The sequence below is a fragment of the Carya illinoinensis genome, chromosome 13 (genome assembly GCF_018687715.1).
Source record: "Carya illinoinensis cultivar Pawnee chromosome 13, C.illinoinensisPawnee_v1, whole genome shotgun sequence".
Classification (NCBI taxonomy): Eukaryota; Viridiplantae; Streptophyta; class Magnoliopsida; order Fagales; family Juglandaceae; genus Carya; species Carya illinoinensis.
In genome coordinates, this window is record NC_056764.1 from 5,494,489 (window position 1) to 5,520,611 (window position 26,123).

At 37.6% G+C, this 26,123-nt stretch overlaps 4 protein-coding genes and 1 long non-coding RNA gene across 10 annotated transcripts; 1 reads left to right on the top strand and 4 right to left on the bottom strand.

Moving 5' to 3' along the window:
• Positions 1-575: 575 nt before the first annotated feature.
• On the bottom strand, positions 576-4,188 carry LOC122290800 (rhodanese-like domain-containing protein 4A, chloroplastic). Of its 3 annotated transcripts, none has more exons than XM_043098461.1 (4): positions 3,451-4,184; positions 2,269-2,371; positions 1,308-1,545; positions 576-925 (listed from the first exon to the last, which is right to left on the bottom strand). In XM_043098461.1, the coding sequence occupies exons 1-3, from the start codon at positions 4,131-4,133 to the stop codon at positions 1,324-1,326; spliced, it is 1,008 nt and encodes a 335-aa protein (XP_042954395.1). In that variant the 5' UTR covers positions 4,134-4,184; the 3' UTR covers positions 576-925; positions 1,308-1,323. The 3 variants fall into 3 exon arrangements, with proteins under 3 accessions (XP_042954395.1, XP_042954394.1, XP_042954396.1); XM_043098460.1 differs by having other exon boundaries at positions 1,303-1,545; positions 3,451-4,183; XM_043098462.1 differs by lacking the exon at positions 576-925 and having other exon boundaries at positions 1,345-1,561; positions 3,451-4,188.
• A 340-nt stretch (positions 4,189-4,528) lies between these two features.
• Positions 4,529-9,575, bottom strand: LOC122290798 (TPR repeat-containing protein ZIP4). The gene is made up of 5 exons (XM_043098457.1): positions 8,044-9,575; positions 6,605-6,794; positions 6,445-6,477; positions 5,574-6,194; positions 4,529-5,368 (listed from the first exon to the last, which is right to left on the bottom strand). The coding sequence occupies exons 1-5, from the start codon at positions 9,417-9,419 to the stop codon at positions 4,733-4,735; spliced, it is 2,856 nt and encodes a 951-aa protein (XP_042954391.1). The 5' UTR covers positions 9,420-9,575; the 3' UTR covers positions 4,529-4,732.
• Positions 9,576-9,708: 133 nt separating this feature from the next.
• Positions 9,709-14,273, bottom strand: LOC122290799 (FRIGIDA-like protein 3). Its single transcript, XM_043098458.1, has 4 exons — positions 14,116-14,273; positions 11,858-12,894; positions 10,999-11,171; positions 9,709-10,345 (listed from the first exon to the last, which is right to left on the bottom strand). The coding sequence occupies exons 2-4, from the start codon at positions 12,882-12,884 to the stop codon at positions 9,929-9,931; spliced, it is 1,617 nt and encodes a 538-aa protein (XP_042954392.1). The 5' UTR covers positions 12,885-12,894; positions 14,116-14,273; the 3' UTR covers positions 9,709-9,928.
• A 1,988-nt stretch (positions 14,274-16,261) lies between these two features.
• On the bottom strand, positions 16,262-16,956 carry LOC122292611. The gene is made up of 2 exons (XR_006236968.1): positions 16,550-16,956; positions 16,262-16,436 (listed from the first exon to the last, which is right to left on the bottom strand). It is a non-coding gene; the product is annotated as an uncharacterized LOC122292611 (long non-coding RNA).
• Positions 16,957-17,925: 969 nt separating this feature from the next.
• LOC122292312 (probably inactive leucine-rich repeat receptor-like protein kinase At5g48380) lies at positions 17,926-21,074 on the top strand. Of its 4 annotated transcripts, none has more exons than XM_043100582.1 (4): positions 17,926-18,303; positions 18,505-19,475; positions 19,676-20,700; positions 20,886-21,074. In XM_043100582.1, exons 2-3 carry the CDS (start codon positions 18,630-18,632, stop codon positions 20,681-20,683), a joined length of 1,854 nt encoding a protein of 617 aa, XP_042956516.1. In that variant the 5' UTR covers positions 17,926-18,303; positions 18,505-18,629; the 3' UTR covers positions 20,684-20,700; positions 20,886-21,074. The 4 variants fall into 4 exon arrangements, with proteins under 4 accessions (XP_042956516.1, XP_042956518.1, XP_042956514.1 ...); XM_043100584.1 differs by having other exon boundaries at positions 17,926-18,109; positions 18,185-18,303; positions 18,475-19,475; positions 19,676-21,074; XM_043100580.1 differs by having other exon boundaries at positions 17,926-18,109; positions 18,185-18,303; positions 19,676-21,074.
• The last annotated feature ends 5,049 nt before the right edge of the window (positions 21,075-26,123 follow it).

The following is a 26,123-nucleotide window of genomic DNA, read 5'->3' on the forward strand; positions in this document are numbered from 1 at the left end:
CATACAAAGTATCCACTCCACGATATTTATGTTGTTTGTGAGTTTTTTAAACAGCATAAAGGCCCCATTTGGAACTTGATCCGAATTGATCTAAGTTTAATTTAATTTAAAGTTGAATTTAACATCAAATACAAAACTTTCAAATCATTAAACTCGTATTAACTCAAATTTTTTTTACATGTAAGAGCTATAACTTTTTTTAACTCAATACATTTTTACGTAGGAAATGCACAATCTTTTTTAACTTCTCATAAATACATATAAATCCATCTTAACCTTCAAATACATTTAAAATTATCTTATGTGACTCCGCAAAACTTATTTCACCATTTTAACTTATGACTATTTATAAATAAAAAATTAAACTCATTTTAATTTAGCTCGACATCTAAACAGGTTCTTAAATGTTTGATGAATGCTATAAGATTTATTTTTTGCATCTATCTTATATTCTATTATCTATGCCTTGGAATCCAAGCAAGAGCTTAGAGATTCAAATCTGAATAAAAAGACGTTTATTGCAAGTTTGTAACTGGCATTATGATTTAAACATGGAAATTAAAGTCGTACATTGCTTGGTAGGCTGCTAGCCAAAATTCTGTGTTCCCTGGATTCATTGAAGCAAAGATTTCCCGAGAAACGATCGATTGGCACTGGCTCGCTCTATAATAGGTTCTCTTTGCTACAAATATATATGTTGTCAGAAAGCTCACCGACTACCCAATCCAAATTATCACGAAGTATGGTTACATGCTTGGGGTGCCAAGAATGTATTCCTCTTGACCTTTAGACTCAAATAGGAGTTGCCTCCAAAAATAAGAAAAAAACTGAATTTCGACCAAACAGCAGTTGCTGCTTGAGATATATAGCATCAATTTTGAGGACCTGATGGACTAGGGCAAGAAGGTAGTTTCAGGTCTGGGAACTGCATCCACAGAGAGAAGAAGAAAAGAGTGTGTCAAGAATGAATTCCCCGCATGAGCGTTGCAATATGCATACTTCAAAACAAAAAGAACTGCTACGGCTTCTTAAAATGCTCTTTCCCACGCAAAGTAATATTCTAACATGTAAAGGTTCATATTGGAGCTCATAAAAGGTTAACAATCGACCTAACTAAACTCGAAAATTGCAGGTTCAAATATAAATTCAGTTGCACATCATGCATGGTTGCACTTAGACAAGAAAATGCCTCAAGTTTGCATTTGCAGATATTAATAGATTTACATTTCAAACTTTTCATGTTTATTTTATGCATATCACACTCAAACACACAATGCAGAGATAAAGGGAAGATGGACATACATTACCGTAGGTAGAGGATAATCAAGAACCACTTTTCATGTCTGGTATGGATTCTGTTGACTTGTTTAGATCCCCATCAGTTTTCCATTTTTCTTCAATAGTAGTATCATCAGGCGAGGTAGCATCATTTCTATCTTCAGCTTTCTGAAGAACTCTCCCGTTTGTCCTAGGTTGTTGAGAAGTCTTAACTTTCTTCTTGGGATATATATGCACAGACGGTGGTAAGAGAGAATCCTGTATCGCCTACAAAGACGCAAATTTAAAAAAATTTAACAGCTTAACCAAATGGCAGAAGTAGATTCTTAAAGAAAATCAAAGTGAATTGGCCAAAAGTTGAGCAGTGCTACCAAAGAAAGTTTCAAAGATGTGCCTTTCCTATGATTAAACAAAAATTGACCAATTTTGAAGGTGAAGTGATGGAAAGCATCATTAATTTGAACGTGGTAAATTTACAAGATAGACATGTAAGAAACCTGATGCCAAAAAATAGTGCTGCAAAAATTATCAGCATCATGCCATATCGTAGATGACATCTTTGGGCCTGATTCCTTTAATTCAGATACAAATACAAACACGTAACAAAGAAGATGACCCAGAAGAGGAGGGGGGGGGGGGGGGGGGGGGGGGGGGGGGGTGAATATATGAAGGAACATTTTACTTCAAAAATAAAAATTTTGATTGGAAATTTATAAATGCATTCTCAAGAGGGTGGGTTTAGCACTCCACCCATGTGAATTCTATTTTTTTATTGTAACCCACATGCACGATCCATTGAATACACATGATCAACCTCAACCAAGGAGTGACTTTGTCCCTTCTTATCCAGCCAATCAACTAATCAGGCCTCATTTAACCATATTATTGCCACAAATGTAGAATAAATGAGAGCTATATGAACAGAAACTAAGATCTAGGATTTCTCTAAGGTGGAACAATGGTACTGTGAAAAAGAATGAAGAAGCATACCAACCACCCTTTATCACCTCTGACCCCGCCCCTGATTGCATAGGCCTCTTTGAAACCATTCTTGAACAATAACTCGGCCACTTTCATGGAATTACCATCGAAACTACCTTACAAAAAGAGAAACTAGGGATGAAATTAAGGGCATGCTTGATACAAAAGAAGGGAAGCTAAAATTAGAAAGTCTGGAATGGAAGCCGTAAGCATTCTTCACACCAAGGATATATGCTTTGCTAAGAATTTATATTAAGAAACAAAAGTTAAATAGTAAAACAACATGCTTTGCAGCTAATTAGGTGGTCAACTGACAATGAAAACTGCAGAAACTTCAGTAGGAAGTAGCAGACCCTAGTTAAAAATTAAAATTAGCCATACGACCAACAAGTGTAGTGAGCAAAGCTTCCGTTAGTTCATTGGTCGGACGGATGAGGAAGAACTTTCGGTCATTGGACCTTTCTTCACATGCTTGGATAATGAGATAAGATAAGAAATTGTGAGAGTCGTATTAATAGTAGTAAAATGATTTGTGACTAGTAACGACATAATTTAAGTTAAGATTTTTTACTAGATTTTTAGAAAGCAGAGAAAATTTTGAATAAATATATTATAAAATAAAAATATTATTTGAACACAATTTTTATTTTGAAATTTAAAAAATTGTATTATTTTTTGTATTTTGTTTGGAAGTTTAAAAAAGTTATATAAAATTTCTTATTTGGATAATAATTAGATGAAAAAATTTGAAAATTGAAATCGAAAGTACTTTATGTTTAAGGATGTTTGAGAATGAATTATGAAAATTTTCGAGATGACGTGTTTTCATTTCTCTTGCCAGAGAAGGCCTAAATAAAGGGTTGTGGATGTATCTCTACTCAACTAAAATTTGCGAGACTTCTCATTACTAATAGAAAAATAAAAGAGGATAAGAGGAAAGAAGATCAAAGTCATTAACCAAATTTTAGAGACTAAAGTACTCGTCGACACATTTTTAAAAGTTCTATTTAATGCATAAAGGTTCAAATTATCTAAGTTAAAGTAATAGTTTTCATTCAATAACTTGATCGTTCCTTGCATGGACAAGTTTTTTTATTTTTTTTCAGTGAAGACTGAATTCAGAAAGCCAGTGTTTTGAATCTTCTCATATGAAGAACTAACACTAGTAAATTAAACAACTTTCACACTTACTTGTCTAGAACGCAGACCACAGTATTTGCCACGTCTCCAAAGCTTTCCAAGACCAACTTCACGAACCCATCTTCATCTCCCTCAGAAAACGGAACCTGCACAACATCCTTATTCAGAATCTTCAAATTTGGAGACTTCAAGAACTTCAAACTCTTCCTGCCCCTGATATCCAACAGCTGCGCATTGGGGTCGTCCCGGAGTTTCTTAAACGCGTCAAGGGCAGAGATGAACTTGAATTTTCTCAAGTACTCTTCGGTAAGGGGTATAACAACCAGCCAAATGACCGTACAGCCAGCAACGAAAAATGGGTTCCTGTTGAAAAAGTCGTCAATCGCAACTAAGATCGACTCCAGGTTAATTTTGTCCGAGACTTGGGCTGCGGAGGAGACAACGGCTTCGGAAGCAAAGCAAGGAAGAGAAGTGAGGTTGAATAGAGTGAAGGAGAGTTGGGTTTTCGTTAGATTTTGAAACAAGGGAGAGTTTTGGAGAAGCAAAGGGTGGCCTTGGAATGGGAATTGAGAAGTGGAGGGGAATTGGATTTGATTTTGATAAGAAAGGGTGGGAATGGAGTTTGGGAGAGAAGAGATGGGTTTAGAGATGGACGGTTTCTGGGTTTTTAGGTGGCTTTGGAGGACGGGTGGACAAGAGGAGAGGACCAAGGAAAGAGACTCCATGACAATCATTGAGAGAGAGAGAGAGAGAGAGGATAAAGGACAGGAAGGGAATGCTGGCAGTTATGTACTTTGCTTGGTTCAGTTCGGGTTAAGCCAATTAATTTATTTTTTCAAATTTGGTATTTTCTTCTTATATTTAATCATACCTGTTGCATTTTAAATAAGTTTACCAATTAATCGCTTAATTTTTTTTTTTTAAAAGTGACATAATTAATATAACTAAAAATGATAAAATATTTGATAAAGAACCGCATTTTCTCTCGAAGGAATTGAGGTAGCTCCCATACTGTAGGGATCTTCGTCAAATGCCAAAAATTTCAAATAACAATGTTGGCTCGTCGGGGAAAGTGCCAAGGATAGATGATGATCTTAGAGGTCCGAAATTAACTCTAGAAGAATGATGCAAGAGATAATACGAATTCTATTGACGCAAAAGGTAGCCGATGAAGGACGACCCTATAGACCAAAAAGGAGCTAGTTTCAATTCTTGTAAGGGGGTAAGCTTTGTATGCACCTAAAAGTTTATCCGTAAAAGAATGAATGATCACTAATTACCTGTACAACAAAGATGTACACATCATACTACTAGCCGAGTCCTGCTTTCTCTATCATTCTGCACATGGAAATTTCTTTTTGAAACCATCGACAAAATCCTCCATGAATACCCTGTAAATCTCCATTCCTGGAATGCGCTTAGCAAATTCTAGACCAACTTTCATCCATTTCTTAGCCGTTTCATTCTGCCCCAACCGCACTGGTATTGCTGCCCGATTCCATGCAGTCATGGCAAGCCATTTTCCCTCTTCAGTTGGATATTCTCCTTCCTTCAACCCCACCATTATTTGGTAAGCTTGCTTGTAGACGCCGTATACAGCATCATCATCTGTGCCACCCTTCTGAATACATGCTACTGCAATAAGCTTCCTCAATACAACAGCAATGTTCTGGTAATCTGGTGAGAGGGAGGAAAGGAAGGCTGAGAGGCACTCATTTAGAGCAAAGGTAGCTGCTTCGGGATTGGATCGGGGACCCTGCGAGGCACTAAGGCCTATCTGAAGAAGGTGCTTCGGATTGCAAGCTTTTGAGCTGGCATAACTCTTCACAAGGAGTTGCTGTGCTGCTAAATCATTCAGCCTGCCTTGTATATCGTAGGCACTGAAGGTGTACATGAAGAACAGATCAGGCTCGAGAGTAATAATCTGATCATCATTTAATCGAGGGCCAGTTGAGACTGACTTCAGTATCTGCATCCATGAAAGAGTGCCATTATAAGGGAGTTGGGAGATACCAATAGGAAGGGGACATTGAAGCATAAAGACTTGGCCTTTTATCATTCTTAGTGGAAATATATGTATCGAACCATTACAAGGAAGGTATAACAACCATTGAGTGTGAAAATTTGAGGCATCGAATGCTTTATGAATCAAACAAAAAACTAATAATCCATACCTTCCCAGCTCTATCTAGCAGTTCCACCGCTTGCTTCACTTCACTGTCTGATAATGTAGCCTTTCTTTGACTCTCTGAAGCAATCATGGCAGATATGGTCAGTACTAATGATTTGCAAACCATAACATTATTTTCTTCCACTTGCACATCAATGAGGAGACGGTAGAACTCTGAAGCCAATCTCAAAAATTCAGCACATAATTCATATTTGTTCTCCTTCCCAGTTCTAGTCCCAAAATTCCATGAAGTTACAGCAAACCAATTCCGTTCCCGTCTTCCAACCTCCCCTTCTCCAAAGAAAAGATCAGGGCCAAGTTCAGTTGCCCGGTTATGAGCACATTTTACAAATTTCAGAACTTCCATCTCATTGCCTGGCTCTTGAGAGAGGATTGTGACAATGGTCCGCAGAACTACAACCTCTGCCGTTGGCATGGATTTTCCATGGGCATAGAAGTTTAGTAGACTCAATAGAGCTGCCACAGCAACAGGAAGCACACGGCAAGCAACAGCTTCATGAGCTGATAGGGAGAGAAAGTCTGTAGTAAAATCAACGCAGGTTGTCATGGCTTGGATTTGAGTAATAGCGCCATCTTGGTCTTTCTTTTGTAGGTAAATCTTGAACTGCATTAAAGAGAAATGTCGAGGTGGCAAAATAATCAGTTGGATAATCTAAGAGAGATATGAAAAGGTTTACTTGTCACTAACCTTATATCTCAGCCTAACAGGGGCAATACTTTTCAGGTCCAATCAAAGTTGCATGTACATCTCTCTGCTCACAGATGCATGCAAGCACGTGTGCGTGTGTGCAAGTATGCATGTGTTTGAGATGGTGAGAGAGCAAGAGCGAGAAAGAGAGGGAGTGAGTAAACACCTTAAGGAACGCGCAGGCTATGTTGGGCTCCAGCTGCGTAAATAGAAAAGGTATTGGAATGTTGAAATATTACTCATTCAAATTGTTGTAAGTATTGGAAGTTATTATCATCTTGGGGACCAGAATCGCAACTCGCAGTTTTAACTTTTAATTAGTATACCTTTTCAGCCTCATTAATATATTCTTCAGCTTGATCAAGCTGGCAAAGACCAAGGTGGCAGAGACACAAAACTCTAAAGCCCTTGGCTCGAAGAATTTTACTCTCTGTGTCGTATGTAATATAAAGCATTGATTTTTCAAACATCTCTGCACTTGTCCCATAATCTTTTGATCGAAAGAAGTCAGCAGCACTGCAAAAGAAGGAAAATGGATGAAATAAAATGGAATTGAATTGAAGAGTCCTTTCAGTCAATAGCATCTCTGAATACATTAAGTAGGGCCTCGATCAGGCAAGTTCCTTTCCAATTATAATGAGGTAGGAGCAATAGATAAATCTTGCCATGTCCAAGTCGTGTGTCAAAAGTCTCATCGCGACATGATCCTTTTTTTTTTCTTTTACTAAAATGCGATGGAGAAACAACATGACTTGAACTGAAGGCCTTCACACACACATACATACACATAGATAGAAGACAAGTGAAACTATTCAATGAAAATGCACTTCAAGCAATGACGATGACAAGAAATCATTAAGACTGTCTTAGCAGTAAGTTTGAACTTTGGATCAGCAGTAAACATTGTTTTATATGGCGAAGGAGACGAGAAATCAGAAGTCAAGAAGATCTGCACGGTAAAACGAGATGTATGATAACGATTTTCGTAAGTGGGGGGAACAGGAAGTTTCTAGTTTATAGCACCCCCAACCTCAACAGTGAACTACGAAACAATAGATACCAACCCCTTCTCGAAAGCAAGGATCACATTCTTACAAAGAGATACTACAAATTGACATATTTTTTTAAATTTATTTTATAATAAAAATAATTTTACAATTTAATATATAACATATCAAATTATTTAAATTTATAAATTTACTTTAATATAATCTCTTTGAGCACGTGCGTAAAGTATAAATATTCAATATTGCTGGTGACCAAGTTGGCAACTAATATGAAGGGACATTGTCAGGCCTCGGTGGTTGGAAATTGGTAATTGGTAATCGAAAAAACTTAATAAAAATGACCACACATGTATAACTTTTTTTTTTTTAATAATCATATTTTTAAAACAGAATACTCTTAATTTAAAACAGAATTAAGGGTTGTGAAAAATATTGTGCATCTTTTTCTAGCTAAAAATGATATAAACACAATTATTGAACAATTTTCGTACAACTCTCTAATAAAATATTTTTTTTTTTTTAATTTCAACCATCAAAATAAAACCAAAAAATCAGATAAATCTAAAAAATGAGATTTTATTAAATAATTGCATAATATTGTATAATAATTTTTTATATAATTTTTGTTAACAAAATACGTCGGAAACAATGCAAATTTTTTACCGCGAAAAGTTGAAACAGCGTTGTGCACAACCGCTGGAACGACGCACCATGCAATTTGGTTAAACAATAAAAGATATCGTATATTACTAACTTACCAATTCCAAAGAACAGCGTGCATTGCCATCCTCTCCTTAGCCGCCGTGTCGCCAGCAAATAGCGCAACCACTCTCTCATCCGAGACCAGCTCTGCCACCACTTTAGCCCTCACATTGGAACTAGTCCCAACCTCGCGGTCAGGGCCACCACAGCCATCCCCGACCACCCTGTGGGCCATCCTCACGGCCGCTCCTGGGCTGACATGGCACCGCCCCAACAACCCCAAGAACACCTGCTTGGTCGTCTCTGCCCCCGCCGTCCCTGCCGCCTGAAAGTATGCTTCCACCGCCGACACCCAAACGCCCTCGGGAACGTCCTGATTCACCACCATGCCCTTCAACTCCTTCTCCGCCTCACCGTATCTCCCCAGTCCTAACCAGGCCTTCACTGCCAACACCGGGAGACTCGGATGGTTGTTGTCCCCTCTCTTATCACTCTCTCTGAGAACCCTCACGCACTTGATCACGCTCTCGTAATCTCCCTTCTGTAAATGGACAGCGGAGATGAACCGCAGCGTCTTCGACCTCAATTCTTTGATATCGACAGCACCGAATCCAAGTCCCAATCCTTTCTCGCACAGATCCAACGCTTCATTCATGAACTTCAGAGCTTCGCTCGAAGCCTGGTTACTAGTCTCATTCGTCGATAGCAAACTCTTTCCGAACGTCAAGTACTGGCTCGCGAGTGCCTGGTAGTGCTCAGAGGAGCCGAAAAGCAAGCTCTTGGAGCGGTTCAACAACGCCAGGGCGAGATTCCGGTCAGAGACGTCCCAGGCGGTGCGAGATCTCGCGAGATTGAGATCCAGGAGCAGTTTTCTCTCGGCGGCACCGGAGACCGCGTCGGGAACAAGATTGGAAACGAGATCAGTGGCTCTGACGAAGCAGGTAGAGGCGAGGTCGAATTTCCGGAGATCGTGCCAGATGAGGCCTGTCTTGTAGTAGAAGGAGGCGGACTTGATGGAGGGAGAGGGGACGCCAGAGACGTCTCCAGCGAGGGAGAGAAAGTCAGCGGAAACATGGCGGAGGTGGGCAAGGTGATGGGCAGAAGGAGAGGATCGGAGGAGGAGAAAGGAGGAGGCATTAGAGAGGTCGACGCAGGCATTCCAGAGGCGGAAGCTGAGCTTCCAGAGGTGGAGTTTGAGGCTGTTGTTGATGCTGTGAAATTGAGAAAGCTGAACGAGAGATTGGCGGAGATCGGAGGAGAGGGAGGGAAGCAATGACTTGTCAATCTCAGTCTCAGCGTCGGGGTAGAGATGCTCGAGTTGTCTGATCGATGATTCGATTTGGGAGAGAAGAATAGAGTATGAAGGGGATTGGGAGTCTTTGTTAGTTGCAGGAGGTGGAGGAGAAGGAGAAGACATCTCTGAGATTCTCATTTTTTTTTATTTTTTAACTGGCGAGGGCGGCAATACATAAGGAGGTTTTTTAATTTGAATGGGTTTAAATATTCAGTTAAAGCCCTTAAATTCTGGAGGTTTTGGAGGGAATGGAACTAACGTCTGATGCCTGCTAGCCGAATGCGTATGCCCTTAGCAAGGAAGGAAATGATGCCTAATTCAGTGCATTTCAGAACAAAATATGATCAATTTTTCTGTTTGGGTAGTAGCCATGCTAAAAGACCAAAATAATATAAACAATACAAAAAATAAATAGAGACAATAATCCTTATTTACAAAATTAAAACGTTGTGCATATATTAGAGAACCGAAATATCTTCTTGTACAACAACTAGAAATTACGAGACATTTTTTTTTTCTTTTTTTGCCATTTTTTTTATAAAGTACTAATTCATTCATACAGTACAACGTACAAAGAGCTCCAGGGTTAAAACTAACAGTTAAAACGAACGGATCATAGGTCACCTTCTGTTGCCATCTTTGCTAACTTAGTGGAGATACGGGGCTTGGTACTGGAAGCCATTTCCAAAGTAGTTGCCATGACTGGGGGACAGACTGTAAGTAGCAGAACCAAGAAGCTGGGGGCAGTGGTTGTCAGCAGGTCCCTGGTAAATATAAGGCCTATCATACACATACTGAGGATACCGATCAGCAACTCGGGGGTAGTAAGTCTTGTCAGTAACAACGTTAGTGACCCGAGGCCCATATCCAACACCATTAGCACGAGGCCTTTTCGGTTGAGGCTTTGCAGCTTCAGTTGCCCGTTTCTTATCTGCCTTGGCCTTTTCTAGCAGGATGATGCGCTTTTGGAGTGGATCCAAAGGAAACTGCTGCTCAAGTTTATGCTCTTCAATGGACTTGATCACAGCCTTAAGTGCAGCCAGCTCTCGTTCGCTAACCTCATTCTGAAACAAGAGCAAATTTGTTAGGATTTCAAAAACATTCAACCATACATAATAATATAGTGCTTGGCAAACCCCATCGAACATCAGCAACAGCCCAATGCCATGGTATACTGCTGGGAGTTCAAAGGCAAAACCCCTTTTACCAAGATTGTCCATCAAAGAATGAATATGTAGACCCCCAACAAAACTCACAAATGCACACCAACCCTTTCCTTTTTTGGAAAAGAACATACACTTACGAGAGAGCATTGCTCAGATATCTAATTAAACAGCCAAACATTGCAAGAAAGACAAACAGTACACTAGTTTAAAAGTATGAATGTCCAAGTGCTCAGTGGCCAGAGCTCAGAGCCTCAGATGCTAGTCCACTGTGGTTCAGATAGCAGAACTTCAATGTACTTACATGGGCCTGCATCTTTGTCCCTTGGTCTTACTTAGCACGGAACTATTTCTACTCGGATTACAATATCATTCAGTGCTGTAGAAAATACATATCTTATTGGCATGCAACTAACAGCTCACTGATAAAAAGTATACTCATTCTGGACCTAGAACTAAGTATTTGTATCAACTTGTTAGCTCACCATTTCAAATTATGAAAAAGAAAATGATCAAAATAGATTGTTTAATATACTTCTAAGTGAGGAACACACCTGTGCCGTGGGAGATGAGTTTCCAGTTTTAACAGGCGAAGAAGCTTTTCTTGCCTCCTTCAAGTAGGATTTCAGTAAAGGCACAGGAGAGAACTGCTCAGTAAGTTCAAATGCAAAAGCCAAATTAACAGCATCAATTTGCCTTCCACTATTTACCAAGACTTCAATTACACCTGTAGAACCCAGGAAAAACACATGAAAACTCACTGAATAATTGACAGGCAAAAGAGGGCATAACTGATCTAATCAACTCATATGTTATCTCCGTTGGTCCAACCAAGGCATAGGAACCTCACTAATCATCCGGAAGAAACCAGAAAATTCCACATCTGTTGCATCACCTTTTTACATGAAGCAACAAAAGCCTGTGCCAAGAGATCAAGGTCATTTGTTCTCCTTAACAGGGCTCTTGTAAGCAACCTTAAACTTTGTCTAATTCAAGTAAATTTGGTGTGGGCAAAGCAAGTTTTTACATCTTCTAACGGTTATCATAGTTAGCCTGTTGCATGACCCTCCCACTGTCCTGTCATGTCCCAGCATGTTATGATACTCAACTCAATCAAGCCTTATCTAAACTAATTGGGTTCAGCTACATGGATCCTTTTATGCCAAGAGGAATCATTTGACATTGACAGGAATCATGTTCACACATACAACAGTCATACCTGCCAAGCATTACATCAGGTTTTTATCCAAAGAAAAATGCACATATGAAAGACAGACCTGGCACAACAAAACAAAGCAGTTTTTTTAACCGTACTTGAGGTATTATATTTCAGTGTAGTTCATAAAGTCAACATTCTGCTAGATATCATAGAACAGGTTTTCATTCATGGTTGTAGGTACAAACATGACAAACCTGGCATTTTCTCAGATAACCCAAGGGAACGACACAGGTCAGCTGTTTGGCGACGGCGAGAAACCATTGGTATTAGCCTAGAAAATTCCTCCTCATTGAAATCAGAAGCAATACCAAAAGTTGCCAGAAGTTGCAGAAATGCATGAGCCTCTAATGAGTTCCCATTGCTAGCATCCATGTCAAGAGCATCCAATTTAGGTTTCCATTCTTCAGCAATTGTCTTTGCCTGCTTCTTGACATCTTCTGAAATGACTTCTGGAATAGAGACTAGATCCTGGCTTGTTAGCAAAATACTTAGACACTCCATCAACATGATACAGGTTCGGCGGAGACCCAATAAGTTTGAATCCTTCTTTCCATCCAGATTGGGCATTTCCATCCGATAAAACCCTTCCAAAGAATCCAAAACCAAACGTGCAGGGTTAGCTGCAGTCTTTAGTGCTAGTGGAATTTCCTCCCTTATGGCAGCAAGATTCTTACGGTTGTCTGATATAAACGTATGGAGCCCTTTTGAATCCATCTCTTCACATAATGTTATTAGCTGGGGATAGGACTTCACCTCTACATCTTCACTTTCAGAAGGAACTTTGATATCCTCTAAGTTACTTTCGGCAGACATGGCATCTGATGGTTTCTCTTCCATGCTTCGTGCCCCACATTGGGCCTCATCAGGGACAATAGCAGGCTTCTTTCGAGCATTGGCAATGTCAACTATAGCAGCATCTCTCTTCTCTTGAAGCCTCTCCAGTGAAGCTTGTTCCTTGGCCACAACTGCAGCTACTCGCTTCTCCAAAGTTTTTTGGGCTTCAATTGTTTTGTTCTCATACTCCTTTTCTTGGTCTTCCAACTCATGAAAACGTCTCTTCAAGGATTTCTCAAGCCCATGAAGATGTTCTTCGAGTTCTTTCCATTTCAAGTTAAGGGTTATGGCCCGGTGACTTTCAAGTTCTGCAAATGCTTTCTGGAGCTGTTGTATCTTTGAGGTCGTAGAGTCCATTAACGTAGCAACTGATAAGGTATCTTCCATGGCAGAGGATCTGTAGGTAATAAAAAAAGCAAGAGGGAAGGAAGGGTGGAGGGGAATGTCAAACTACATTCCATGATAATAGGACACAGGAAATTAAAAAAAAAAAAAAAAACAAAAAACAAAACCTCCCATCATATTTTTTTTATAAGTAAAATCTCCTGTTTTATAGTCTGAACTATTAAAAAACCTACTAGCGTCCAGCTGAAACTGACCAAATAGCCACATAAATGAACGTATAAGACTATAAATATAACTTGACATATAGGAAGATTGCAACCACTAAGAGTCTTAATGGTTGTTTTGTGTCAAAACTGCACCAACCTTTGAAAGAAAAGGTTTAGGAGTCTTCCAGATGTATAAGGTGGTTATTGGAAAATATTTGAATATACAACAGCTGAATCATTGGAACATAAGATTTTATCTTCTTTTTTTTTCAAATGTAAATAAGAGTTTTTTATTGATAAGAACTAGGCATAGCCCAAGTACACAGGACATATACAAGGGAACATAAGATTTTATTATGCATAAAGGACAAAACTTCCTGATCAAAAAGAAAATATATTTCGAACTTGATGAACAACAGTCTATACAGCATTAAGATATCCTCTACAAAATTTTCATGTTAGAAGTACTTGAAGATGGGACCTGAAACAAGGGGAGGGGAGGGGGGCATGGACAAGTTTGGAATAGTTATTTTAAATAACTCGAAGAAATATAAAGACCTCCACATGTGATCCTACCAAATTTTCATATGAAAAACTAATTTAATCACTTATTTTAAACTTAACTGCAATGATAAAACTGAATTTGGGCAATTGCTCAAGAAATACAGGGAAGATGCAAATTTCTTGGGAAATTGACCAAACTCGGTATCATTCAGATGCGAAGACTACTCAAACTACAAACCCCAAACGTCCAAAACCGTCTTAATAAACCACGTGAGAGACCACAGACCAGATCTGTCCCAAACAAATTGATACAAGAGTCGACTTCGGCCCAAATTCTCTAAGCAACCAAACAGAGAAATTTAGGGCGAAATGCAGCAGAAGAACGTACCAACCAAAAAAACCCCTAGAATTAAAGACAACAAGCCCCAAACAAGTTCATTGGCAAGAAACCCTAAGTGGCAAAAGGAAGCAAGATCTGATAACCGAAGTAAATCCAAGCACCAATTAGAATATATATAAAAAAGAGACTAAAAGAAGGAAATAAAACATGAAGGAATACTTGCCTCAGATCATGGAGATAGCAGCTACTGAGCTCGCTTGTGTGTGTGTGTGTGTGTGTGTGAGAGAGAGAGAGAGAGAGAGAGAGAGAGAGGGAGAAACGGCAGCAGCCGAACGAAAGGGTTAGAACACGATCTGATTGGGCAATTTATAATTCGTTTGCGGAGGACCGGTCAGATATGCAACGGCGTCGTTTTAGATATGCACAAAATTATTAGATATTTTTCTTTAATTTCATTAATATTAAATTAAATTATAAACACGAGTTGACTCGAGTTGACTGCTTTTTTAAGCACAAAAATGTTAGATTTTTTTTTTCTTTTTTATTTTTTAAGTTGTGAAAAGTGAGACGAAAGAATTGAGCAAATAAAGGAGTGTTCCCAATCAAATGAGAGGATCATGCAATCCGCTTGATCGTTTTATACTCTCTAGAATTTGCATTATGCAAAACTTCTTAAATGTTTGAGTCATGATTTTCTAAAGAGAATAGCAGCAATGGTTTCAGTTCAATCCATCGTGACATGTGTATACTCCACCAATCATATTATGTTCTTCTTTTTCTTTCATTCCTTACACTGTAGGCTTGGATAATAAGACGTTAATTTTTTTATTTTAAATTAAAATTTAAAATATTATTTTTTTAATATTATTATTATTTTAAAATTTAAAAAATTTGAATTGAAATTTGAAAATATTAAATTGTTTATTATATTTTGTATAATAATTTAAAAAAATTATAATGATGAGATAAGATAAAATGATAATTTTGTCTCATTCTATTTGCCAAATCTACCCTTACAAGGTTGAGAGTATTTTTGGTGAAGTTGTGATCAAGTTACCTATTTTGTTTTGGGTCCTTTTAGAGTCACCACTAAAAGTTTCTGTTAGGATAAATTATTATTATTATTATTTTACATAATTTTTAATACTTTTAAATATTTAAAAAAAAAAAAAAATAGGAGCAGTGGCTGCTAGCGGGATCCTTTAACTTTATTCTTTATTTTAGAAAAGCATGTGCGGAGTGTATGAACAATTTCAATTTCTCATTGAGAATAACTTCAAACAGGGTGTGTTGTAAAGAGCAAAAGATTTACACCTTTCAATAAAATTGTGACACGTGTGATTTTTAAGAAATGAATAATAGAACTGCCCAATTAACCAAATCTCACACACATCCCCATAGCCCTCTCTCTTTCATCATCACGGAAAACCAGACATTGCTATTTTGTTCTCTCTCTCTTCATATTTTTGAACCTTGAGTGATGAATCAAAGATTATCATGTCCTTTTGAAGGATTAAGGATAGAAGACCGGCTCTGAAACTTCAAGAGACATTTTTAGTTTCGAGCAATTATGAATACAACCTCAATCAAAAAATCTTTTAACATAATTAAAGAGAACTTTAAAATTAAGGCTATCAAGGTATGTGTGGTCTCAACCCAAGCATTAGCCTGTTTATGTATGTGAGCTTCCTTACTACAAAATCCCATACTCAATGCTTTATAGATTTCAACAGAGATAAAGAGAAGTTCTAATAAGAAAATAAGCCTTAAGATAAGGAAAAGACTTACATAATGGCCACCGTGGGACTACAAATCTTTTTGGCTAAAAGACCTTAATACTTGTCTTTGATTTGGTTACCGAGGACAACGTGTCTCGGCTTGAGAAGAGAGAGAATACAATCAAGCAGACGCTCGACTAGAGAGAGGGGGAGGAGAAAGAGAGAGAGTATGAGGAGTAGCACTTGCAGCCGATCGGATGGGAAGTGAATTTTTTCACTAGCCAATCAAAGGCTGCCACATAAGTGTTTCATATTTCTATTTGCACTCTCACATAGGTGATTAAAAAAAAAAAAACAATTTATTTGGATCCTCCCCCACCCACGTGACCTGCTCCCCTCATCCCCCCCCCCCCCCCCCCCCTTCTCTCTCTCTCTCTCTCTCTCTCTCTCTCTCTCTCTCTAATACGTCAAATACGATCTGGTTTCTAAAAGTGCATTGTCCTCTTCATTCCCTTCAAAAACTTTTCCCGGCATAGCATGAACAAGATAAAAACACTTATCATGTTAAGCCTCCATTTGCAAAGTGCAACTGGAAACAGACAATTACCCATCACAAAAGCAATCAAATCCACCCCAGGGCACCCATAAATAAATAGAGAAAGAAATAGCTTATAATTGTTGTCCTGAAACATATTTGCAGATTATGTTGAAACCCTAACTGACGGGGTTGATTGCTAAAAAAATAAAATGAGAACACCACAAACTATGATGCTCCAGATCAACAACCCCTAAACTTGCATTGAATCCAAATCTTGCGAACCATCGACTACAAGGTTTTGCATTTTCAGAATTAGCCAAACCAATAGGAAATTGATGAAAATTTCGAACAAATTCAAATGAAAAAGAAAAACAAAGTAGAGTGGAAAAGCGGAGAAATACCTTTGAAGGTCAATGAGTGATCGGAAAGTTTATATGAGATGAGATGGTAACTTCCCTTCTCCCATTAATGAATCACGAGATTGAACGAGAGAGCGAGAGAGAATGAAGATCCAATCAAGTTAGATAAATAAAAGGGGACTTGGAAGAGAAGAAAGCTCATAGAGGAGGCTGGGGTTGCGAATAAAAGGAGAAAAAAAGGATTCTAAAAAGTCAGATGTAGGTGTTTGAAGGTTACACCTCGTATGTGACCAATGGTTATTGATAGGTGTAAAAATGAGTTTATACCCACCTAGCTTAAGAGTATTTTTAGAGAATGAGATTCGGCTACCTAACACGTTTCACAACTTCATTGGAGGGTGTAAATCTGCATCTATACCGCATCCGGTCCCACTGTCCCTTCCACATGATGGTCCGTCTAAGCCCTCCATCTATGATAAGTATTTCATTAAGTAATGATGTATCATGAATTGATATAAAAAGAGAACAGTCAAAGTCCCTAAAATGTGTCATTTTCTTTCACTAATTTATTTTATTATTATTATTAATGTAGAGATTTATTGATAAAAAAAAAAGCATAGTCCAAATATACTAATCTAATGATGATCAAATTAAGAACCTTTTTCGTTTTCCTGTGAGGTTGTGTGTCCAGTCATCCAGTCAAGAAAAATATATTTGCAAACATTCTTATCGATACACTTTATATATTAGTAATGTCTAATCTTTTCATATAAATTAATAAAAAAATATGATTTTTTATTTTATTTATTATTATAGAGTAATGCTACATATAGTAGTATACAAATGAATAGTCGTTTTTAAAAAAATAAAATTTATTATTAAAAAATTAATTAAAATTTTTTTATGTAAGTCTCGTATTTATTTATTTATTTTTAAATGATTATACAATATTTGTACATACACGATTGTAGCTATAATTTTTCTTTAAAAAAATATACTATTAATTTTCTCAGTTTCCATACAAAACATAAAAAAATAATAATTTTAACTTTAAAAAATTCTGATTTTCTCCCTTTCACTTTCAAGGAACTCAAAAATATGTATTTTTAAATTTCTTTTCGAAAGTTCCCAAAATTTCTTATGGCCAAAACATGTCACAATTGTTGAATCCATTCACAGCAGCAACGTTATTTTGGACTGTTGTTGTTCCCTATACCATGGTTGCGAGAAGATTACAGACAGCTTTTTTTTTGTCTAAAACAGACAGTTAAAGACAACGAAATAATTAATAAATATTTTTCCTTGCTAAAACAAAAAATATTCAAAGGACAGTTGGAAGTTTTTTGCCGTAAAAAAAACCTACCGTTTCAGATATTTAATTTTTTATTTTTTGGGTATATATATAATTGTTTTGTTGCGTTTCGTCCCATTCGTTGCCGTTGGAGTGCTTTCTCGAGTCAAGCACACAGAAGTCTTCTCGGAGCTTTGACAAAGTGGCGCAAGGACTTCCTTCTTTGACCCGATGAGCCTTTATCCTCCTCCTCCTTCTCTATTCCTGCAAACTCAGCTTCCAATCTTCTTTATCAAACTAGCCCAGTTCAAGTTAGCTTCATCGAATTCAAGTATGATCTTTTTTTTTTTTTTAATTTTTTTTTTAAATGTTACGCTTTAATACAGGTTTTGAATATTCAAACCGTATCCTTGAGGGTTGAATGATGTTTCGTTGTTGTTTCAAGAACCCTTTGGTGGGTTTCCTCCACCTTTCCAAGTTACGGTTTCTGAAATTCCAATCTCAGGTTGGTTTCGAATCATCTCAATGATTTTCCTTTAATTTAGCTTTTTCAGTTGTGTTTTTTTCCCTCTTGAATGCGGTCTTAGTCTTTACGAAGTCAACGCAATGGATAAAGTAAGTTTTTGAATTTCTTACAATTATTTGAATATGTGGAAAGCTGAATTAGGTTTTTTAGTTCTTCTGTTTGTCTTGAATTTTGTCTCAGGATATGATGTTATGATGGCTATGGTGTTGCGGTTTCAGTATTTTGAGCACTTGATCGTTAGAAAGTAATCTCCGAGTCATTTATTTTTCAATCTGTACCTCCTCTTTGCTTTGTCGGGAATCTTGATGAAAATGGTTCTGAATTGCCGACCTCTTACTGTCCTTATCGGTGTTTCTCTCTGGCTGCTGCTTAGTTGTAGTTTGAGCTACGGAACCGCGACTGATATTCTTTGTTTACAAAGTATAAAGAAATCACTTGAAGATCCTTATAATTACTTGAGCTCTTCATGGATTTTTGGCAACAATACTGAAGGCTCCATCTGTAAATTTACGGGGGTCGATTGTTGGCACCCCGATGAGAACAGGGTTTTGAATATCCGGCTTTCAGATATGGGGCTCAAGGGACAGTTTCCTCGTGGCATTGTGAATTGCTCTAGCTTAACAGGCTTAGATCTTTCTAGCAACAAACTATTTGGAAATATTCCACAAGATATGGCCAAAATTCTAGAGTTTGTGACATCTCTTGATCTCTCGTCTAACGATCTCTCAGGGGAGATCCCAGCGAACCTCGCGAACTGTACTTATTTGAATGTCCTTAAACTCGACCATAACAGGTTCACTGGTCAGATTCCTGCAGAATTTAGTCTGCTTTCTCGGATGAAACAATTTAGTGTGGCGAACAATCTTTTGACAGGGCCAGTCCCCCAATTTAAGAATGCTACAACTTCAGCATCCAATTATGCAAATAATCTAGGACTATGTGGGGTTCCTTTGGATCCTTGCCAGGCAGCTTCGAAGAAGTCTCACACTGCACTTATTGTGGCAGCAGCAGTTGGTGGGGTGACTGTTTCAGCCTTGGGTGTGAGTATCGGTATCTTCTTCTTTATGCGTAGGGTGTCCGTGAAGAAGAAGGAAGATGACCCTGAAGGAAACAAATGGGCAAAGGTTTTAAAGGGAGCAAAAGGCATCAAGGCAAGTTAACTTAATGGACCTTTTATTGATGCATATTGCTTAATGGTGAAGAGAGTTTTATTAATCTTTTTTTTTTTTTTTCTTTTTTCGCTTCTCTCTGCTTGTGTATATAGATATATTCACATTTTTCACTGTGTTTCTGTGATAACTCTTTCAAGCACTATTGTATTTGTAATGAAAACCAATTTGCTTTTATTCAGGTATCCATGTTTGAAAAGTCTGTTTCAAAAATGAAATTCAATGATCTCATGAAGGCTACTAGCAACTTCACCAAAGACAATATCATTGGGTTGGGAAGAACAGGAACCATGTACAAAGCAGTCCTTGATGATGGCACTTCACTTATGGTCAAGAGGTTGCAGGAATCTCAACACTCTGAGAAAGAATTTATGTCCGAAATGGCTACTCTTGGGAGCGTAAAACACCAAAACTTGGTTCCTCTTCTAGGTTTCTGCCTGGCTAAGAAAGAGAGGCTTTTGGTTTATAAGCACATGCTTAATGGTACCCTTCATGATCAGCTTCATCTTGTGGATGATGGTGGCAAGCTTATGCAGTGGCCTTTGAGGCTAAAAATTGGGATAGGGGCAGCCAGAGGACTAGCATGGCTCCATCATAACTGCATTCCCCGTATTCTCCACCGAAACATAAGTTCCAAATGCATATTACTCGATGTGGATTTTGAGCCAAAAATATCTGATTTTGGCCTTGCTAGGCTCATGAATCCGATTGATACACATTTGAGTACTTTTGTGAATGGGGAATTTGGAGATTTGGGTTATGTCGCTCCTGAGTATGCACGAACGCTGGTGGCCACTCCAAAGGGTGATGTTTACAGCTTTGGAACTGTACTTCTTGAGTTGGTAACTGGTGAGAGACCAACACATGTTGCGAAAGCACCTGAGAACTTTAAAGGAAATTTGGTAGAATGGATTACACAGCTGTCGAGCGACTCTCAACTTCATGATGCCATCGATAAGTCCTTGGTTGGGACAGGCGTGGATGGTGAGACTTTTCAGTTTCTCAAGGTTGCACGTAATTGTGTAGCATCAAATCCCAAGGAGAGGCCTTCTATGTTTGAAGTGTACCAGCTTTTAAGAGCTATTGGCGAGCGATACAATTTCACAATTGAAGATGAGATGCTAATGCCTTCCGACATTGGTGATGCTGATTGCATGGACGAACTTATTGTTGCTCGTGAAGTAAATTAAGATGAACAAATGATCAGGTATGGAAGAGGTATAGGAATGAATGTCCCTCAATCATTATTTGATTTTCTGTTTTCGGGTCATGTTTAATGTATTATTTACAGCTCTAGACCCACACACACACACACAAAGATTGATTACACAAAGAATAACAATAATCAATCTTTGTGTAAGCTTTCAATTTGTGTTTTGTGTATTTTTGTAGGTCCGGTTTGGATACAAGAAGTGTTTTATTTTGGTTCATTTGTTGGGATTTAGAAGTTTGTATTTTAATTTATTTTGGTGCATTTGGAAGTTTGTAATTTGGTTGGCACTTAGAAAATGTTAGATTTCTTTGATTGCCAGAATAAGAACTTAGAATGTTTGTTATAATAGTGATAAGTAAATATTATTACGATGGGTGTGGATGTTTATTGTAGTGATTAGTTGGATGTGGATAATGGATTATGGGAGTACCTATAATAATAGGACTTTTATTTTTTATTTTTTTATTTTTGAAAGCATGTTAGTACTTTTTTTAGTTAGTTGTATTTTTTGTTATAATAAAAAATGAATTATTTGGTTTAGATTGTAATTTTTGAAAAAATTAAGATTTGAAAGCCTACACAAATTTTTTATTTTAAATAAAAAAGTAGGCTAAATATGAAGTTAAAAAAGACAAAAAAGAAAAAAGTTCAGAATCCGACTCCGCCCCGATAAGTCGGAGTCGGAGTTGGAGCAGAGGATATGAGTCTCAGAGTCAAAGTTGGAGGTCAAATTCGACCTCTGACAAAGTAGGAGTCAGAGTTAGAGGTTGGCCATACGGCTCTTATGAACTTCGACTTGGTTGGTGCTCAGACCTATTTTCCATATATATTTAGAAAAATTCTACTCATCATTTTCACACTATATACTATATTTATATTTTTTTTTTACTTATTAAATATGTGATGTATGATGATAAACATAAAAACTTAATTAATTTAAAAACAATAAAATAAATAAATATAATGTATGGCCTGCAAAATGAAGAGCGTCACTGATCGTCATCCTAATAGGGAAAAGCTTAAGGCCGAATAGGTTTAAAATCAATTTTCACACTAGCCACTAAAATAAAGACATGTACGCATTTCCAGATGAGGATGCCTGAACCTGCATACATCGAACCCATCTCCCTTTTCTTGATTTTTCTCCCTCTCTCCCATTTGTGTTCTCTCTCGAATCCCAATCCCATCTGCTCTACCCTACCCTGAATGAAAAATCGCTGCAACCCTAGCCTCTCTGTTCTCTCCTGATCCCTCCTCCATATAGACCCTCAAGAAAAACTGATGAAGCCCTCTTTCCTCCTCCCTCCATAATCCGTCCCCTTGGCGAAGCCCTCTTTCCTCCTCTCTCTCCGATTTGAAGGCAGTTTAAGACTTTGGTCTCAAATCTCTTGTCCAGCCTTGCTAGAAGGAACTGCCTGAAAAGTCACATTATTTACTACCAGGTTCTTCAAGCTTAAAGGCAACTGCATATTAAAATTAAAGGTGGCTCTTAAATTTATTTAGACACTTTGTATCTGATTGGCTGCAACATGCATGTAAAGATGATGCATATCAATCTGTTGTAGGTTCATATTGAAAGTAGAAATCATGTTTACCATGAGGGTGCTAGATGGATGGGAGGGCAGATGGGAGAGAGGAAGAAAAAGCATAAAGAGGGAGATGGGTTCGGTGTATATGGGTTCAAGCGGACTCATTTGAAAATGCGTACGCGCCTTTATTTTAGTGGCTGGTGTGAAAAATGGTTTTAAACTCATCTGGCTTGAAGCTTTACTCATCCAAATAATTTGCTTTTTCTTTCTCCTCGGCTCCCACAACTATTTATTGTTTTTGTCAACTGTCTTTTTGAAAGCCATGATGTCGGATTTATTGAGAGAGGATAAAGACTAGCTATTGCGGGAGAGAGAAGCAACAAAAGTGGAGAGAACGGACTAATTGAGGAGAACGGGAGGAAGTGTGTGTGTGAGACAGAGAGAGAGGGAGAGAGAGAGAGAGTTCCAACATAGACCCATGATATAACACCCTGGTCCCCGAGTGGCTCGGATAGTTACGTATTCTCACTTAAAAACCGTATCTCATAATATAAATATAAACTCTAATTTCTCAATTACACATAGATATCAATGATTTAAACCAATTATTCCAAGATAATTAACTAAACATATCATGAAGTCCTAATAAAAAATTTAACCTTTCAACATATCACGTCATTAGACCACAATAACTATATTGAAAAAAAAAAAATTCTCCAATAACAATGACATTCCTTTATGCTTAAATAATCTCACCCATGCTGTCTAATCTTGGTCCTCAGCTGAAATATTTAAATAATCGGAAAAAAAGATTGTCCAGATAAGAGTTGAGTTATCAACAACTCAGTAAGCAGAAAACATATACTAGTATGTAAATATGAGCATTTTTACAGAGTTTAGAATGCAGAAACAAAGCATTTTAATTTCAATATGCAAATCTCAAAAATACATATTATCAGATAATCAGAGTGACACTTCAAACTGTTCATATTCAAAAACCAAATTTTCATATTTAAAGACTCATTTGGCACAGTATGACTGAACATTTTTATCTTATCATATTTGATCAAAACATCATATCAGAATAGAGACCATGTTTAATCCTATTAGTAGGGTTGTGCATTATGTGGAAAGCTAAGCAGAACATAAATCACCATTTTATCAAAGAGATTGCACTCAGAGCAGAGACTACGATTATATCCCGTGGTAAGGTCAGAGGTCACTATTATATCCAGTGACAGGGCCATCACTATTGTATCCTGTGATAGGGCTAGAGGTCACTATTATATCCCGTGACAAGGCCAGATGTTACTACTATATTCTATGACAGATCCAAAGGTCACTATTGTATCCCGTGACAAGGCCAGATGTCACTATTATATTCTGTGACAGGACCAAAGGTCACTATTGTATTATTTGACAAGGCCAGAGGTTACTATTATATCCCGTGATAGGGCTAGATATCAGAGCAAAATAGAATCAGAATTACCATATCTGAACCAGAATGAGAGTTAGAACAGAATTAGAAAGTCATGCCAAAGATTTTTCAGATACCACATCATATCAAAACAGAGTATTGAAATAAATTCAGATTATTTCACATTTTTTTTTTCAAAACAGATTCAGAACATATTCATGTCACATGCAAAAATGATCAAATTTCACATTCACTCATTTTTCTCAGTTCAATAACATAATGTCAAAAATAAGCTTATATCTACACCAGTTAGGCCTATGCATAAAAAGGCTTGCCCCGATCAATCCGTAAAGCCTGACATGGGCCCAGCTGACTAAAATCGGGTTCATCGGTTCAAACACATTATCAGGTTTATTACATTTAACTTTGGTTGAAACCGATCACCCAAGGAAATGTCAATCTCTTTACTCTCTATTTCTCTCTTCCTTTACAAGGAGCTCGCTTTCTCTCTTCCTTTACAAGAAGCTCGATTGGTTGAGGAAAGATTAGCAAGAGCGAAACCCAGATCTCGAAAAGGGCAAGCCTAAACACATATTGATTATGCAAGGCAAGGCACATGTTTGGACATGTTTGGATGCGGTGAAACTCTTGTCTCTTAATCGACCTCTGATTTTGGACTATTTTGATTTCATATTTTCCCTGATTTTCATTCCCAAATGCATGCTTCCCATAAAAATTGCATAAATTTCTGCCGTATAAATTTCTATATTGTTCCCAATCCATGTGAAGTGAAGTGATATGCACCTCATCAACACTGGCTAGAACATCTTCGCCTGGTTAGCCCCCTGCCCCATTTTCACTTCCTTTTCTTATACAAACCAAAAAAAGATGCTTTGGAGTTGAACTTGTCATATTTTTTGGTCCATTATGTTTATGAATTTTTATTTTCCTAGAAACCAGAGGGATTCGTATATTCCCAATCACCTTCAGAGTAGCAGAGATTGATAATATTTTTTTTTGGATTATAGTGATTTTCCGGTCCGATCCGTGGTCCTCACTCTCGAGAGATTCCATCGCCTCCACTCCCTTTACATCTGGCCTCTTCATTAACCAAAGCCAAGCCCACTCTTCAAAAAAACATTAGAAAAAATCGAAGAAGAAGCAGAACTTGTTGCATTATAATTGAGAGAGAGAGAGAGAGAGAGAGAGAGAGAGAGAGAGAGAGAGAGAGAGAGTTTTTACCTGGCCTGAATGGGTCAAATCGGATTTGATTATTTTTCATGGGTCATAGTTGCAAGCCAAGTTAGGTCTGGCCAAAAAGTTGCTTGGGCGGGCTAATGTGCAAGCCAAACACCAATCATGCCAGAAGATTCTTTATATTCTTATACATAATTTCATGTGCAATACAGAACAAATAATTGAGATCATTTTAAATTTCTTTTCATAACAAAACATGTATATTTTTAAAAAAAAAAAACTTCAACCCATTTTATTTTTATGCAAAGTCTAGCATAGGAACCTCGCTTTCCTAAAATTTTTACTTTTCAGAATATCCTTGCAACAATGCTAACGGAAAAATCAATCATTACTTATAGAAAATCATATAACTTGAACAAATCTCTAATTGAACAGTTACTATATAATTACACCTGAAATACTTAGATCGCTTATTTAATTTCTCAAAGTCTAAAATTCTCTTAATTCTAAAATACCATAACTTTCCAAAATTCATCAATATCCACTTAATAACCATTAACCCAGACTATTTAAATATTATAAAAGTGTAACTAAATTACTAACATGCCCAAAATAATTTACTGCCCAAGTTCAAAACACATGAGCTGAACTTAAAAAAAAAAAAAAATGCTCATTTGAGATATCAAGCTACCCATTAAAACTAAGCCTTGAACTTTGAAAGCAAGTCCAGCCTATCATAAGCCTACACGAAAAATCAACCAACAACAAATTATTAGGATCAAACAAAACAAGCCCACCATAAAACTAAACTCATCCCTCAGACCTGCCAAGAGTTGAACTTAAGGGCATGATTGTAAACTACTCATAATAACATGTAAAAAATTAACAAAACAACTTAGAAGAATTTCTATAATTAGAAAAGTGCGGTAGAGAACCAAAACCATAGACACCTAGGGGAAACCATGCAAGTTACTCACGGAGGAGTAGCGATAAAGAGGTGTCAAGGTGACTAAGGGAGTAGTAGTGCACTAAGGGAATGAGAGAGAAAGTGATGAGAGAGAGAGAGAGAGAGAGAGAGAGAGAGAGAGAGAGAGAGAGAGAGAGAGCAAAGGAGAGATGAAATGGAGGGTGCTCGGCGTGAGGGTGACGGCGACCAAGCAGAACTGAAGATCAATGATGGTTAGTGCGACGGTGGATCGTGGTGTGCGGTGCGTCACTCGGCTTCTGCTATGCACGGGCTGAGAGTGCAACCATGCTTTGTTTTTCTTGGATAA

What these genes read in the sequence shown, in the direction of transcription:
- LOC122290800 (XM_043098461.1), bottom strand. Translation starts at nt 4,133, where the DNA reads ATGATTGTCATGGAGTCTCTTTCCTTGGTCCTCTCCTCTTGTCCACCC. An exon ending in GTGGTCTGCGTTCTAGACAA is followed by an intron (nt 2,372 to 3,450) that starts GTAAGTGTGAAA and finishes TTTGTAAGGTAG; the next exon opens with TTTCGATGGTAATTCCATGA. An exon ending in GAGGTGATAAAGGGTGGTTG is followed by an intron (nt 1,546 to 2,268) that starts GTATGCTTCTTC and finishes GCGTCTTTGTAG; the next exon opens with GCGATACAGGATTCTCTCTT.
- LOC122290798 (XM_043098457.1), bottom strand. Translation starts at nt 9,419, where the DNA reads ATGAGAATCTCAGAGATGTCTTCTCCTTCTCCTCCACCTCCTGCAACT. An exon ending in CACGCTGTTCTTTGGAATTG is followed by an intron (nt 6,795 to 8,043) that starts GTAAGTTAGTAA and finishes CTTCTTTTGCAG; the next exon opens with TGCTGCTGACTTCTTTCGAT. An exon ending in ATATTAATGAGGCTGAAAAG is followed by an intron (nt 6,478 to 6,604) that starts GTATACTAATTA and finishes CTATTTACGCAG; the next exon opens with CTGGAGCCCAACATAGCCTG.
- LOC122290799 (XM_043098458.1), bottom strand. Translation starts at nt 12,884, where the DNA reads ATGGAAGATACCTTATCAGTTGCTACGTTAATGGACTCTACGACCTCA. An exon ending in GTTATCTGAGAAAATGCCAG is followed by an intron (nt 11,172 to 11,857) that starts GTTTGTCATGTT and finishes TGGGTTCTACAG; the next exon opens with GTGTAATTGAAGTCTTGGTA. An exon ending in ACTCATCTCCCACGGCACAG is followed by an intron (nt 10,346 to 10,998) that starts GTGTGTTCCTCA and finishes CTCTTGTTTCAG; the next exon opens with AATGAGGTTAGCGAACGAGA.
- LOC122292312 (XM_043100581.1), top strand. Translation starts at nt 18,630, where the DNA reads ATGAAAATGGTTCTGAATTGCCGACCTCTTACTGTCCTTATCGGTGTT. An exon ending in AGGGAGCAAAAGGCATCAAG is followed by an intron (nt 19,476 to 19,675) that starts GCAAGTTAACTT and finishes GCTTTTATTCAG; the next exon opens with GTATCCATGTTTGAAAAGTC.